At 31.7% G+C, this 15,204-nt stretch overlaps 5 protein-coding genes across 9 annotated transcripts; 4 read left to right on the forward strand and 1 right to left on the reverse strand.

Annotated features, from left to right (window-relative positions):
- Positions 1–1,489: 1,489 nt before the first annotated feature.
- Positions 1,490–3,323, forward strand: LOC126872560 (transmembrane protein 45B-like). The gene is made up of 2 exons (XM_050632652.1): positions 1,490–2,037; positions 2,178–3,323. The coding sequence occupies exon 2, from the start codon at positions 2,219–2,221 to the stop codon at positions 2,978–2,980; it is 762 nt and encodes a 253-aa protein (XP_050488609.1). The 5' UTR covers positions 1,490–2,037; positions 2,178–2,218; the 3' UTR covers positions 2,981–3,323.
- A 153-nt stretch (positions 3,324–3,476) lies between these two features.
- LOC126872556 (uncharacterized) lies at positions 3,477–6,262 on the forward strand. Its single transcript, XM_050632642.1, has 6 exons — positions 3,477–3,938; positions 4,000–4,169; positions 4,246–4,494; positions 4,576–4,736; positions 4,813–4,902; positions 4,965–6,262. The coding sequence occupies exons 1-6, from the start codon at positions 3,814–3,816 to the stop codon at positions 6,036–6,038; spliced, it is 1,869 nt and encodes a 622-aa protein (XP_050488599.1). The 5' UTR covers positions 3,477–3,813; the 3' UTR covers positions 6,039–6,262.
- Positions 6,263–6,912: 650 nt separating this feature from the next.
- On the forward strand, positions 6,913–9,586 carry LOC126872557 (cysteine desulfurase, mitochondrial). Of its 3 annotated transcripts, XM_050632644.1 has the most exons (11): positions 6,914–7,135; positions 7,289–7,401; positions 7,477–7,556; positions 7,617–7,733; positions 7,818–7,955; positions 8,038–8,243; positions 8,312–8,433; positions 8,498–8,655; positions 8,749–9,020; positions 9,085–9,174; positions 9,395–9,586. In XM_050632644.1, the coding sequence occupies exons 2-11, from the start codon at positions 7,296–7,298 to the stop codon at positions 9,456–9,458; spliced, it is 1,353 nt and encodes a 450-aa protein (XP_050488601.1). In that variant the 5' UTR covers positions 6,914–7,135; positions 7,289–7,295; the 3' UTR covers positions 9,459–9,586. The 3 variants fall into 3 exon arrangements, with proteins under 3 accessions (XP_050488602.1, XP_050488601.1, XP_050488600.1); XM_050632645.1 differs by having other exon boundaries at positions 6,913–7,401; positions 7,489–7,556; XM_050632643.1 differs by having other exon boundaries at positions 6,914–7,401.
- LOC126872561 (ras-related protein rab-6.2) lies at positions 9,554–11,923 on the reverse strand. Of its 3 annotated transcripts, none has more exons than XM_050632654.1 (4): positions 11,783–11,923; positions 10,530–10,738; positions 10,102–10,346; positions 9,554–10,020 (listed from the first exon to the last, which is right to left on the reverse strand). In XM_050632654.1, the coding sequence occupies exons 2-4, from the start codon at positions 10,707–10,709 to the stop codon at positions 9,822–9,824; spliced, it is 624 nt and encodes a 207-aa protein (XP_050488611.1). In that variant the 5' UTR covers positions 10,710–10,738; positions 11,783–11,923; the 3' UTR covers positions 9,554–9,821. The 3 variants fall into 3 exon arrangements, with proteins under 3 accessions (XP_050488611.1, XP_050488612.1, XP_050488610.1); XM_050632655.1 differs by lacking the exon at positions 11,783–11,923 and adding an exon at positions 11,510–11,634; XM_050632653.1 differs by lacking the exon at positions 11,783–11,923 and having other exon boundaries at positions 10,530–10,922.
- On the forward strand, positions 11,510–13,871 carry LOC126872562 (COP9 signalosome complex subunit 8). The gene is made up of 4 exons (XM_050632656.1): positions 11,510–11,690; positions 11,805–11,875; positions 12,744–12,922; positions 13,142–13,871. Exons 1-4 carry the CDS (start codon positions 11,634–11,636, stop codon positions 13,396–13,398), a joined length of 564 nt encoding a protein of 187 aa, XP_050488613.1. The 5' UTR covers positions 11,510–11,633; the 3' UTR covers positions 13,399–13,871.
- The last annotated feature ends 1,333 nt before the right edge of the window (positions 13,872–15,204 follow it).

Below are 15,204 nucleotides of genomic sequence, written 5' to 3' on the forward strand. Positions count from 1 at the left end.
CTTTATTTATTATATATAGTAAATTGAAAATATTGTTTACGTAAAAAAGTACCATATATCACGAAAGAAATATCACTAATTATGCGAGTATCTCTCATTCAATAGATATAAAACAATATAGATGAAATGTAGAATAGACTTGTTATTCAACTTCTCCGAGAGAAATCCATTATAATTTTAATATCATTCTCGACTTTACCGATTTAGTACGGAAAAGAAACACAACACTACTAGTGGTTAGAATCAAAACTAAATTTTACTATGAAATCACGCGATCGTAGCCAGTTGCTTATATTATTTACCATATAATTAATAAGTTATAGTTGTACAGTTAATTGCTAATCTGCATAGTGATAGAATTAGTATTTATATATCAAATAATACTGATTACCCGAGTCTCACCGGTAGGGGGTGCTATGAATGGAGGCTCACCGTATGCACGACCTGCTCACCCACTTTTTATGCAAAAAAGTCTAAAATTAATTCATCTTCAGACTACTTTTCCTTTTAATTGCTGCGTAAGATCAACAAAAGAGCTTTGAAAAAAATTGACGCGAGAAACTGAAAATCTTGATCAGAAATCCTGAAGATCTAAAACTTAAAAATTAAATAAGATTTTAATCTAATTACAATTCTATATGGGACCCTGCTTTATTAATTTTTTAAGTATATCAACAATTTTTATTTTATAATTATATATTTTTATATTTTACATCTCCTAGATTTTACTTTAACATAAGAATACAATTTTCAAACTTCCTACTTCTAATCAAATCTTTCTTCTTAATTAATAATTGTCAAGGCAAACTATGGAGAATACAATTGCAGAGATACTTACATTCTAGTGGATTTTGAACTACTATTAGGTTCTTCATAGAGAATAAGAAGAAATGCAGGCTGTAAGAAATCTGTAACAAGATATGAAATATTATAATTGTTGTCAATCATATAGTTGATCATTTCAGAAGATTCAAATGGTAAAGGATGAAACTTTATCAAGTTTGGAGCTTTAGTAATGATAAAGATTGAAATTCTAATAAACTGTAATAAGTATAAGAACAGGAACTTTAATATAAATGTTAAAAAGAACAAATAGAACAAAACAGATAGAATTAATGGCTTCAAAATGCGGATGTCTGTGTTTAAAAAATAAACATGCACCTCATAGTTTAATAAATAAAATTGATTGATGAAAAAGGAAGATAATAATAAAATCTTTTAACTTGATATAAAATAATATTCTTGGAGAAACAGTAATAATTACATCTGCGCTATCGTTATACAATGTGAGATGACACAGAATTGAATGTTGTAATGATATATAATATGTCAAAATCCATATGCATAATCTATTTTATTTATGAAAATATTTCTTATTTCGAAAACATAAGTGATTAGTAAAATAGTGCAAAATGGACTTTTTAAACATGGTGGTGCCATCTACCAGTAATGTACTATTAGTTGGCATTGACCCAAGGACAGTAATTAGTACCGTTAGATGGCACAACTATGTCCAACAAAGCCATTTGCGCCGTGGTTTACACTAATTACATATAATTAATTAACTATATACTTACGTAGGAAATCGGACTAAATGCTATACTAAGAAGATTTCTGGGAGTTAAAGCTTTAATGCAATTCCTGGATAATTCAACAATTCTCATTATATACCAAGAAATTTGATTTTTCCATTTCGTCCCAAAAAGAGTAGTTCCATCGATTCATCGCTAGGTGGTCATAGTTCCACAGTCCATGTCTCAATTTTTTACTTAAACTTTTTATTTGAAAAAAAAGCTAATTAGGAGCATTAATGTGTGAATTTTTATGTTGTATATTCAGAAATTAGCCTCAGCTTTCTTTTGACGTTGCTTTCAACCTATGAAATGCATGTATACAGATTTGTAAATTCAACTCAATAGATCGAGGCGTCGTTCGAATAATATAATTTTTCACGAACTACGTTCGAAAATTACACTCATTCTGAAAAACATCCAGGGTATAAATTTTATATGTGATTGCATAGGGATATTATATACAGTGAGTAATTAGCAATAAGTGTCTATTTTAAATATATTTTTATTGTCTTCTTTCTCAGGTTCTTTACTTAGATCAAGAAGCATATTTTTTATGAACAATTTACTTTTTCAACACTTCTACAGATTTCATATATTTTGCAGATTACTATCAAGAAACAGGAAGTCGATTTTACGTATACTCCATGGATAGCTATTTACCTTGTATTCTCACCGGCTTTATATTTTATACCTTTGGCCTAAAGTGGTGTTACGAATATGCTAAGTATTGGGTATCTCTAAGACCTAGAGATGATCCACATACGACAAAGGGACTAAGACTTATAGAAAAATGTGAAAGACTTATACATAGACATCCTATAGAAGGAAGTTTAAAACTAATAGCGACTGCTGTAGGATTAGCTGGTACGATAACTGGTGGTCTGCAACAAGTTGGAACTGTTTCACCAAAAGTTGTACTTGCTACAATCTATTTATTTTTTGCATTCTCTGGCCTGGTTGATATTTTAAATTTTTATTTTCCTCATAATGTGAGCGAAGGATTAGTTAAATTGGCCCTTGCTCAAAGTTTCTTCATAGAAGGATTTCTTTTCTTATGGGGGAGTGTTGGAAGCAATGCATTAGTTGATAAAATTTTAGCACTAATAGTATGGACAACATCTTTGTCTATTTCTTTAGAACTTGTATGGCCCGAATTAAAACTTCTAAGAGGTTGTACAACATTACTCCATGGTGGTTGGATAGCACATGTGGTTCGTGTGTATCATACAGTGCCAATGTTACCAGAAGGTATTGCTCTGGTATTTTCTTGGCATGTAGCTGCTGCTTCAGCTGTGACATTATGTGTAGTAGCAGCAACAAGAAGTTGTGCTCCCAAACTTATGATAGAAGAACCACCAGAGATACCTATTTATGATTATTGTCAAGAACCAGACCAGAGAATGTAGACCCCACATGTGAATGGATACAACTTTGTGTCAATTTAAAAATTTTTATAGTATGCATAAAAGTAATATTTTTAGAGTAGTATACTGTTAGTACTGTAGTGCCAAAAAATCAAACAATGTAAACTAATCATAATTTTTACATACAGTATTAATATTTTTTTACTTAATATTTAGAACTTCATTTTGTAATACAACGAACGACTCTATTTTTAACTACATTTATACAAATGCGATGGCATAAACTTGTAATAACTTCAAATTGTAGGTAAAATACTCATTAAGAACTAAGAGGTGCCTTATTATTGTTCACTTATTTATTACTATGAAATTATGTAATTTTTTATCTTTTGTAATACGTTTTCTACCCTCCATAAACCTACTGCATGTTACGTGCAAAAATTACGTAAGTATATATTGTAAATAAATCATTTTATTAAACTTAATACGAAAATACTTAATACATAATTTATTCAACATTTAATTGTAGTATCCATATATAAATTATAGTAAACTGCAGAGTTTCCAAATCTTGAAATTCGTTTTAATACCAACCTTGACACATATATATCTCCATTAATTGCTTAGGGTGTTTTTTATAACTAGCAAAGAGTAACTAGTGTTATTCTTTTATCAATATTCAATAATAACAATAAATGCTTCAATTGGTTAGGTTTTTAACTATAATATGATTACAGTAATGCACTGTTTAAAGGATTTTTTTATTATTTGATTAATTTTTATCTACTATAAACTTACAATGTAGTGCAGTTTATAGTCAATAATCATGGCCTGAAGTCATTACAATTTACTTTCTAAGAAATCAAGAGGAAGAAATGGAAACAACAACAATTACAGAACCTATGGAGGGAAGTCCTGAAAAGGTTCAAACAAGTCCTCTAATACAAGTAGTAAGAGTACCAGTAAAACATGCTAACCTTGGGATAAGAAGCCATGCCATGTAAGAGAATAATACAAGACAAGAAAATTTCTTACATTACTAATAATTACTTATGTTTCAGGGATATGAGTACAATGGTAGAGCTTACATCTTTTAGCACACTTGGCAAAATACAACCTTTCTTAGTTACTATAACAACTACTGCAGCTTTGTTAGTAGATTTGCATTGTCATTTAACAGATAAAGAAGTTTGTGGCTATTTAGGTGGCCATTGGGATATTAATTCACACAGTAAATATTTCTGTAATGTTTAATGTAATTTAAATACACATTTTGTTACTAAAACTTACTTTTTCTAATATAATAGATCTATCTATAACAACTGCCTTTCCATGCCGGTATTCTGGTAAAGACAAATCAGCTGCAGCTGCTGTTGAAGCTGAAATTGCAAGGGCAATGGAATGGAAACGTGTGACTTTAGTTGGATGGTATCATTCTCATCCTAGATCTCATGCATCCCCTTCCTTGAGGGATGTTGATTCTCAATTAGATTATCAAATAAAAATGAAAGGACCTAGTGATAATGGTTACACACCATGCGTAGGTTTAATATGCTGTATGTTTTCTTTGACAAAATATTATTTATTGCTTAAAATCTTGTGATTAAGTCCAATGAATTCAAAATGATGGATTTCAGCTCCTTATAATACAGATGGCAGTTGCTATGAGTCAAATTTTAATGTTTTCTGGTCTTTACCACCTCCAGAAAATCGGCCTCATGAATATCCAAGACCAATGCTTTTGAGCTATACATTATCTCAAGAACACTTTCTTTCTCAAGATACATTAGAAGAAATTGTAAGAATTTACATAGTTCTATTCAATTAATAATTCAGCCAAGGCAATCAATACATCTTTATGTCTATTATTTCAGAGAAGATGCATAGAATATTATAGAAGTGAAGGAGGTATTGATTTTACTACCAACTTTAACAATAATACGACTTATCTTGAACGTTTAAGAGTAAGTATATAAAAATAAAATTCAAATATGAGTACAATAATAAAATACATCGATATCTGAAGTGTTCTTTAGCGTCCAAGTTACCCGGCCGTAATAGATCGAACGGTTCGTATTGGGATGTAATTAGAGAAATGATTTGTCCTGGTTCTGAAGATGGGACATCACCGGAATTTCTGGCTATGAAATTCCCTCTGGTACCAGTATCAGAATCACTTGTTCCCTCAGTCCCACCAGGGGTTGGTCTTGCACCTAATAATGCAGCTGTCTTCCTTACACCTGTGAACTTCAAGCCTGATGGTTCAATAATTACACCTACATCAAAACCTTTTGTAATGCAACCATCTACTTCTAGAGATAATATTAAAAAGGATATTATAACTACGGACACCACATCCATCACGCAAATAAAGGATGGAAACTCTACATCTAAGCAACATATATCACCATCAGAAGTGATGCCCAGCTTTCAATCCGGAGAACTTACAGTTTCTGTAAAAAATACTAAATGCGATTACGATTTTGCGCCAACTGATTTTTCGAAAGTATCTAATCCTCTCGGAACAGATATTAGTATCAATAAAACGCGGTCATCCACAACACCCGATTTTCCTTTAGCCGATATAACACAGCAAATTTCTAAATTTTCAGACCTATCAAAATTAGCTAATTTTTCCACAGCGGATTTGGCAAAGCTTTCTGGTTTTCCTATACCAGATTTTGCGAGAACATCATCGCCATCACCATCTGCATATATGCGTAATATTGCAAATTTGTTTGGCCCAATTGGTAAAATCTCTCCTGCGAGAGATATTGAATCGAACGAACGAAAATCAAATGATTTTGCTATGGTTGATCCTATCCAATCACCATTCAAAGCAACTATTGGATCTTCAGAATCTTGTAGAAATTTTTCTGCAACTCCAGAGGACTACACAACTGATAGGAAAAAGATGGAAATACAAAACGATAACGCAAAACTCAATCGATCAAATGAATATCAAGGAACTGAAGATCTATCAATTTCTAAATCTGAATTTGGTGGGATGTTGGATATGACCACGATACATAAAAAGCAACAACAACCACAGGGTAGTGACATTGGTGATTCATTAAATTTATCGAAAGATCGTCAGTAATTTTCCTACATGAATGATTGCCGATTAATCAGTATTTTACGATTATGATTATTTCAATACATTTATATTACATCGCTGCCTGTATTTTGTACTCTTACATTTACTTGTCAGACATTTTTACATACAAATTAAATTATATTTTGTAATTCTAGAAATACTCAAATCAATACGATTAATTTGTATATTTATTGTATTTAATAAACCGTTTTTTATCATTTTTTTAATTCATTTAGATACTTATATCTAACTCCACTTTCGTAAGGAAAGTGGTATTTTACACATAAAATGTTAATATATTTCCAAATCATTATATGTATATGCAGTGTATATGCAAATGGAAATGTTTATGCAAAATCACTAATAGTGATTGCGGAATCACGATCATGGTTGTGATGTAACTTCATTCACGACTGTGATCGTGACCTTATTTTGAATGAATTTGTTCACTGTGATCGTAATCCTTGATCTTGATTGAATTATTTCTTATAAAATACTTTAATGTAGCTTACACAAAAATATCTGTATGTAATGTTAATTTAAACGTTATATTTAAATGTTACGTCACGTTACGTTTTCTTCATACATATATCGTAAATTTACTTTATTTAATATTAAAAATGAAGAATAATTCAATCTTCTTTTCTTTACAGATACATCAATATCCTAAAGAGTAAAATATTAATTCTTCCTTCCGATTGTAAAATCGTAATATTAATTTGATGTTGTTAATATAAAAAATAATATAAAAGATATTAATATACAAGTTATGTGATACGTGCAAAAAATAGTTATGCTCTCCACCAATCAGAAACGATCAAAAAAATTACAAATCACTGTGAAAAATCGTTCTGATTGAGAATGAACATAATCGATTCACTTGTGATTTATAAGTAGCGGTTCACACCATCTCTAAATATGCAGAGAGGAAACCTCTCTAGTATATGTATACATACTGAGAACAATGTTGCACCATTTTATATATTAGTTGCATAGCGTAGTTGTACGTACACATAAATCAGTAACTAATAAATTATAGACTTGTCAGAAAAAGTTATTAAGTAAAAGTTATTTGCAATTGATAGTTACACTTTACATATGTATGTACATTTACAGAAGTACTCTAAATGTAGCTAAATCGATTAGATGTAATTTGAAAACAAAACTATTCAGTAATATAGTTAGGTTATCTGTGATTAGAACATGTGTTATAAAAATAGAACATAGTTGACATAAACTTATGTTTTTATAAGAATTAATATGTTCCGGCCGGCAAGGAGCTTGTTACGCTCTTTAAATCGTATCAAAGAATGCCGTACAGTGCATGTTAATAGTCAAAATTTATCAGAAATTACAGAATATGAATGTAAGAATTATTGAATTTTGTGTTATTTTAATATTTCGTTAATTCTTGTATGTGAATATTATGATTGAATTGTAGCTGTTATCTCAGATGAGTACAAAAGAGGACCTTCAGAAGGCAGGGCACTTTATCTAGATGCTCAAGCAACTACACCACTGGTAAATATGATGTGATGAATTACAATATAATTCTTGATATTTGAATCAATTATTAAATAGGATCCACGAGTATTGGATAAGATGATGCCTTTTCTTACGGCATATTATGGAAATCCACATTCCAGAACTCACATGTATGGATGGGAAACAGAAGCTGCTGTTGAACTTGCTCGTAAAGTTAATATCATATATAACACAATGGTTTCTTTTTAAAGAGCTATAATCTGACAAAATACTAATCAAATATTTCATTCCAAATAGCAAATAGCAAACTTAATAAATGCAGATAGCAAAGAAATTATATTTACATCTGGAGCCACAGAATGTAATAATATAGCTGTTAAAGGCGTTGCAAGGTTCTACAAAGAAAGAAAGAATCATATTGTGACAACTCAGATAGTATGTTAATTATATTGAACTATTAATTATTGTGCATTAACTTATTGTGCATTTATCTTTATATATAACTTTATCAATGTAGGAACACAAATGTGTATTAGATTCTTGTAGAGCTTTGCAAGCAGAGGGATTTGAAGTAACTTATATTCCAGTAAATGCAAATGGTCTTATTGATCTTAATCAATTAGAAGATGCAATAAGGCCAACTACTTCTTTAGTTTCTATTATGATGGTGAATAATGAGATTGGTGTGCGACAACCAATCGAAGAAATTGGTGCTATTTGTAGGTAAGAAAAGATATTATTAACTAATACCAAAAAAAATTTTGAATTCAATGATGCTATCAATTTTACAGAAAAAAGAAAGTGTTCTTTCACACAGATGCAGCCCAAGCAATTGGCAAAATCCCAATTGATGTTAATGCTATGAATATTGATTTAATGTCTATTAGTGGTCACAAAATATATGGTCCAAAAGGTACATCAAGATAAATTTTTATATATCTTATATTGAATATAATTATTATGAATGAAATTTTAAGGAGTTGGAGCATTATATGTGAGGAGGAGACCAAGGGTACGTGTAGAAGCAATCCAAAGTGGTGGTGGACAAGAAAGAGGTATGAGAAGTGGTACTGTTCCAGCACCTTTAGCAGTAGGCCTAGGGGCAGCTTGTGATTTGGCACAAACAGAAATGGAGGTAATTTTAATTATAAACTGTATACATGTATAATTAACCTGTATACATGTATATATATACTAATATTTAACTAAATTTATTCTTTTTTACTAGTATGATCACAAATATATCACAATACTTTCAAACCGGTTGATTGATAAAATAATGTCAAATTTACCACATGTTATACATAATGGAGATCCAGTAGCTTGGTATCCTGGATGTGTAAATTTGTCTTTTGCATATGTAGAAGGAGAATCTCTATTAATGGCTCTAAAAAATGTTGCTTTGAGCAGTGGTTCTGCTTGCACTAGTGCAAGTTTGGAACCTAGTTATGTTTTAAGAGCAATTGGAACATCAGAAGATCTAGCACATTCTAGTATCAGGTAAATTAACATGTTTATGATATCGTAATACCATAATTATCCTAATATTTATTTATCTATATAGATTCGGTATTGGTCGCTTTACAACTATCGAAGAAATCGATTTTACTGCAGAAAATACGATTCGACACGTTAGAAGACTTCGAGAAATGAGGTACATCTTATTTAATTATAATATATTTATTTAATATAAAAGCATGGATGAATTACCTTATTGATATAACTTTGGCGGTAAATACGAAAAGCGCGATGCCATAATAGAATGGAGGGAACAAATTTATTACTGGACGTTTCTCATAATTAAGAATATATGGCTTTAAATATTGGTTGTTATATATACTTAATAATACATATTTAAATTACTTATTTTGTAGCCCATTATGGGAGATGGTCGAAGAAGGAATTGATTTGAAAACTATTAAATGGACTCAGCATTAGTGATGCTTTGTTACACAGCTTCAACTATGTGGATTTAATGTACAATGTTGACTGTGAGTCATATACATAGATTAAGTCTAATTAAGTAAAATATCTTTCAATATCTAATAAATGTTTATTTAAAATTCTTTGCTTTCATGACTTCTTTAAAATTTAACTTCGATTGTATATAAATTCTTCTAATACTTCCCTTACTCCTCCCATTTTTTATTTTAGGGTGCTTTCTCTTATAGAAAAGCTTGGCATTACCATTATTTGATATAAAAAAGTAATTTTACTCTTCACACTTTATTACCATGTACTGAGTTATCCTAGTTATAAAAAATGTTGCTTCAGGATCATACACTTGCTAATATTTATTATTTAGCACAAACATGATGGATCAGCAGCTTCATCAATATACGAAATTTTAAATCTGTCTTTGTCCATTTCATGCAGTTCCATGCGTGATCTATTAGCTTCCACTAGATGCTGTGCTATATCTTCAAACATTTCATGTATGCCTTCTCCAGTCTTACATGATGTCTTATATATGCCAGAAATTAAATTGTGACATTGTTCACTGTAACAAATAATACATTGTTTTTTTCAAATATGCACATATATGTACATTGCATAATACTTAAGTTGTCATTAAACTCACCAAAATTGTTCCATTTCTGCATCTGTAACTTGTGGAGCTGTGCTTTCCAAATCACTTTTATTCCCACACAGAAATATTTTTGCATTTTCAGCATATGTGACAATATCAAGCAAATGTTGAGATAAAAGATGGAAAGACGTTGAATTATCTAATGCAAAAACTAGTATAGCAGCTTCTGCAAATTTATAATAGCTTGATGTTACTGATGCAACTCTTTCCATTCCACCTGTATCCCATAATTGCAACTAGAATATAAAATAGAATTAAATGTATAATATAAATGTGAATAGCAGTATATCATATATGTAGAATAAATTTTCTAGGTACGTATATGATTTATTTATAAAAATATATATATGGGGAAAAGTGAAATTGTTCAAAGTATATATAGATAAACATATACATATATATATATATAAACATGTTACTCGTATTCGTCTGTCTTCAACAACATATTCTTTATCGATATTATCGAGACCCAATGTAGACTTGCGATCGCTGCTTGTTACAAAAGTATTGTTCGCAAAACGTCTAAATATAGAAGTCTTTCCAACACCGTATTCCCCGCACAGAATAACCTTCTGTTCGGTTACTTTAACAGTAGCCATATTAGGCTTATGTCACTTCGCCGGTCGTACTGAAATACAAAAACTGCAGCATCAGTAATAACAAATTATTATGTTTGGTATTTATAACATTTTATGCAATGGTCATTTGGCTGTATTCAGTATACAGCCACTAACACGAGCACAATGACAGTCGTGACTATAGAAATATTATACCCGTAACGGACCATAAGATACAGCTACATAAGTACCATAAAATACCTATTCACATCGATACGGAGCGAAACAGATTCCGAGTAGTTCGTAGTTTTGTAATAAAACTCAATAATGTACTTCTAAAGTAATTTGAATTAAATATGAATTTAAGTAAAATTTAAAAATTCATTTCATTAAATGCTTTCTATGCTTGCAGCAACAGATAATATTATTTGAATTTTGTACAAGTGCCATGCAAACAATATTGTAACATATAATCGTAATTACTAATGAAAGACATGATTTACTTTTATGATGACGTTTTATATCGATATTTTTATTTCAAAACAATGCAGTTATTCGAGAATTTTTAAGGATAAGTTCTATTGGTATTTTTTAGACAAAATTCGGAACTAGTTCGTTATACATACTATTTAAATACGTTTTATAGCTTTAAACTTCATTACATAATTCTAAAATTAAAATGATCTATATAAATTGAATTATCTAAATTGATGATATAAAAAATGTATTTGGGTTTAAATAGAAATTAATTTTAAATTAGAAGTTACGTAATATAATTTGAAAAGTTGGCTTGTCGAGTACTGCCATCTATATTGAAGTAATACAGGAATTACCAATATAACCTGTATTTAATCTTCGGATGTTTAGATTTCTTGTTTGACGTTGATTATTTCAATGTTGCCGCGTACTTTTAACACAATTGTTTCAGTATCGTTTTTTTCTCTGTGGAAATAACGAAATTTCACCATGGTGCTAAGTGAAGTAGATAAATTTCTCCAAGAATTAGAGAAAGCTGAGTTGGAGGTAAATATATTTCTTGAGCAGTGTTCAAACATAGGTTATGCCGACTACTGCTCCGTTCTTCAGAAACATCAGTAAATTCTTTATATACTTACTTATTGCATATCATTTTCGCAGGCGCCTGGTGGAGTTGCATCACCACAAACTTATGCTCAATTATTAGCCGTATATCTTTATCAAAATGATCTGTGAGTACGACATGACTTTTGTTACTTTACTTTCTTTATTTTTTAAATATCGCTCAAAAATAAGATAATTTATTTTATCTAAGAATATCATACATCTCATGATCCAAATTTACAACATGTACTTATACGTTTGTCTAATAAAATTATTGTTTGTATATATCGTGCTGACGCCATCTGCAAATTCGTGTTCATGCTTGCGAAATACAAACTTTTTTTTAAATATATGATTTCCTTGAACGATAATTAAAATAAAAATTTGTTACTTATTTATTTGTGTATAGGTATATATATTTGCATTTTCTTATAGATATATGATTAATGACATACGTTTATATATATTGCTAATTTTGGTTTGTTGAACACATTACTTAACCTACAATTATGTTCCATTTTCTTTATATATTGCGTTTATATTTTATTAGAAAACATCTCGTGTGAATGAATAATAGGTTTTATGAATTATGAGTTTGTTGATCGCATGACGTATTCTTTTATCATGCGTAAAAAATCATGGAAAAATAATTACATATCTATTATTGTAGTTTACTAATTTATGACACAATATTTATCCCATTTTATTATATGTATGTTGTTTGTTAACCGTATACATAATTTTATGAATGAACTTATTTTTTGTAATAAATAATTCTTTAGAGTATAATGTTTTTATGTTTCAATGGTTCATAAAATTTATCCTTTAGAGGAATATCGTCGTATTTCTTTACTTTAGAGTTTGTAATAAACACTTCCCTTCTTACTCGGTTTTTTACTATTAACAATACTTCAACGACACAAATTCGTTCCTTATAAGACCTGCACGAGTGAGATTTCGATCCGTCTTTATTTGATCGAAAAATCACCGTCGCAGATGCAACGCCAAATACTTATGGAAGCGGATACCAGCGGACTTGAAAAGCGGAAACAGAGAACTTGGCCAGATATGGGTGGTAGGACAACGTATGTGGCAGAGAGATTGGCCTGCAGTACACGTGGCCCTTAATGCAGAGTGGAGTGAGGATGTTTCTGACATTATGGCTGCTTTAAAAGGTATATGTCGTAGAATAAACGAGAAAAAATAACCAAATAACCATTCCAATCAATTGAAGCTTTTTTCTCCATGTATCTATTTGAAAATGATTATTTTCTCAAAGAAAAATTTTTCTAGTTTTTATTTAATTTTTTCAAAGAATCTTTATATATCAAATCTTACATAAAAAAATGTCTCGACGCTTGAATCGAGATATCAATTCTAGATCGGTTTTTCAGATAATGTTCGAGAAAGAGCAATTATCTTAATATCCAGGGCTTATTCGTCATTGGGTTTAACCGTGTTCGCATCAATGACGGGCTTAACGTTGGAGGAAGCGCGTCGGGTTGCTATCGAAAGAGGTTGGGTCGTAGATGGGACGATGGTGCAGCCTTGCAAGATCCAGAAAGAAGAGAGTAACCTCGCCCATGAGGTGTGTCTGACCGAGGATCAGCTGTACAAACTCACTCAATTCGTGTCTTTCTTGGAAAACTAAACAGGTAGCAGCGATGCTCACACAACATGAAGACACGAACATCGACAGTACTTTAAACTTAGTTTTACCTCGTAATCGTATTATATAAAGGAGGAAGTGCTTCAAAGGAGGCACCTGTGTCCTTTCCCTAAGTATATACCTCGGTCTACCTACGCGTTCTATTCAATCGGAAGACTCATTCAATGAAGCTCGTTGTAAGCATGGAGTCAACAACTCGATTAATCAATAACTGGCTGCTGTGTGCGAGGAAACTGGCATTTTCTAGAAGAAGCACTTTTTACAAGAGAGAAGATCCACGGACCGCGTCACGGGTTTTAGCTTAATATACATATATACGTTCTGATTAACCAGTGTTCATTTAGAATTAAAACACCTGGGATGAATTATTCTGTTGTATAAAATAATAATCACAGATGTGATCAACTATGTTCTGATACAACGTCCGATGTGTAAAATGTTGCTTGCCTCTGCCATTCAATGATTTTCATTAACCATTTTGCTCCTTTCAGGTTCATTCTTCCCTACAAGATTTATTTATTCTTTAAGTAATAATATTTTTATTTCCTCATTTTTTTCTAATAAATTAATTTCTTTAGTAGTATCTTCAGTAAAGGACTGGACCATCTACTGATTTTTTAAATGCAGGTTGAATTATGTAACTAATACAAGATCTTAGAGCAATAAAGTCATGTTAGCTAGGGGAAAGGGTGATCTCGAAACGAGTGGCTTCGATCGCGCGTGAAAGCAAGCGGGTGTATCGTGCTCGGTGAGGTCGGTTGAAAAATCCGCGCGAGGAGATTCTGCCGCGGGCATTGCGTCACGCAAATCGAATCCTTACGGGTCGCGGACAGATAGGTATGCCCGGTTGGCTCGTAGCTTGTGGCCCCCGAGTAATTCTCTATGAAATCGATTCTGACCGTCCCGTATTGTAAACGCTGAATATGCACAATCGTATGGCGATTGCGTAACTTCAGATATTCTCAAAGAAATCGTTTCCACTAGTCAGCAGGTAGTCGGAGTGTGCACCCACCGTCATTGGTATCGGTTGTTCTTTTTTGGCTCCGCTATACTCTAGAAAGTTGTTGTACCGGTATCACCAATCCTACACGATACGCGAGTTTCATATTTTACATGGTATACGGCTGTTGCGCGTAAATTTCCGTAGAAATCGGCACGATACTCGAAAGCGTGTTATCTAGTTGTGTTCTTATTTAATCCTTTTTCTCTCCTCTGTATACAATTGATCTGTGTTTTCAAAAGCGTTGTACAGCAAGTAGAATCAGATTCACTGTGAAGTACTCTTTTTTCTTTTTTGTCGAAATGTTTTTGATACATTATCGACGGGTAAAAAATTCATTATTGTTGAATCGTGGGAAGAAACGAAAAGAAAAACCTCCAACGTATCTGAAAGGCGTTCCCACGCGTTCGTACACATCAAAGCCTATCCTAGCTGTTGTTTATACTCACGAACGTGTACGATCGGTATAGTAATCGGTATTGAAAAAAGCGTTCGGTCAGCGGGGGGTTGCAAAATGGTTAGAATGTAGTTTAGGACGAGGATGACGATGCCGACTCTATGCTACGTATAAGAGATTCGTTGCCACAGCATATTCTGTTCACTGTGCCTTTGAATAATGCAGATTCATCGTCGTTTGAACGAGCGATGATTGCATCGCGATATAGCGCCGTTTCTTCTTTGTTTTTTATCCTCCCTCTTTCACTACTTCATCGTTGCTTCGATAGACAACGTGTGACTATCCGTCGAGGGTGAAGCAGTCTTCCGAATATCACTTTGAAGTTAGAAGA

This window comes from Bombus huntii, chromosome 13 (assembly GCF_024542735.1).
Source record: "Bombus huntii isolate Logan2020A chromosome 13, iyBomHunt1.1, whole genome shotgun sequence".
Lineage (NCBI taxonomy): Eukaryota > Metazoa > Arthropoda > Insecta > Hymenoptera > Apidae > Bombus > Bombus huntii.

Excerpts from the sequence above, each read along its gene's own strand:
- LOC126872561 (XM_050632654.1), bottom strand. The coding sequence starts at position 10,709 with ATGGCTACTGTTAAAGTAACCGAACAGAAGGTTATTCTGTGCGGGGAA. Across the intron at positions 10,347-10,529 it reads TTGAAGACAGACGAATACGA|TTGCAATTATGGGATACAGG; the intron begins GTAACATGTTTA and ends TTTATATTCTAG. Across the intron at positions 10,021-10,101 it reads GCAGAAATGGAACAATTTTG|TGAACAATGTCACAATTTAA; the intron begins GTGAGTTTAATG and ends TATTTGTTACAG.
- LOC126872556 (XM_050632642.1), top strand. The coding sequence starts at position 3,814 with ATGGAAACAACAACAATTACAGAACCTATGGAGGGAAGTCCTGAAAAG. Across the intron at positions 4,170-4,245 it reads TTGGGATATTAATTCACACA|ATCTATCTATAACAACTGCC; the intron begins GTAAATATTTCT and ends CTAATATAATAG. Across the intron at positions 4,903-4,964 it reads CTTATCTTGAACGTTTAAGA|TGTTCTTTAGCGTCCAAGTT; the intron begins GTAAGTATATAA and ends CGATATCTGAAG.
- LOC126872557 (XM_050632643.1), top strand. The coding sequence starts at position 7,296 with ATGTTCCGGCCGGCAAGGAGCTTGTTACGCTCTTTAAATCGTATCAAA. Across the intron at positions 7,557-7,616 it reads CTCAAGCAACTACACCACTG|GATCCACGAGTATTGGATAA; the intron begins GTAAATATGATG and ends ATTATTAAATAG. Across the intron at positions 8,244-8,311 it reads GAAATTGGTGCTATTTGTAG|AAAAAAGAAAGTGTTCTTTC; the intron begins GTAAGAAAAGAT and ends TCAATTTTACAG.
- LOC126872560 (XM_050632652.1), top strand. The coding sequence starts at position 2,219 with ATGGATAGCTATTTACCTTGTATTCTCACCGGCTTTATATTTTATACC.
- LOC126872562 (XM_050632656.1), top strand. The coding sequence starts at position 11,634 with ATGGTGCTAAGTGAAGTAGATAAATTTCTCCAAGAATTAGAGAAAGCT. Across the intron at positions 11,876-12,743 it reads TATCTTTATCAAAATGATCT|ATGCAACGCCAAATACTTAT; the intron begins GTGAGTACGACA and ends TCACCGTCGCAG. Across the intron at positions 12,923-13,141 it reads CATTATGGCTGCTTTAAAAG|ATAATGTTCGAGAAAGAGCA; the intron begins GTATATGTCGTA and ends TCGGTTTTTCAG.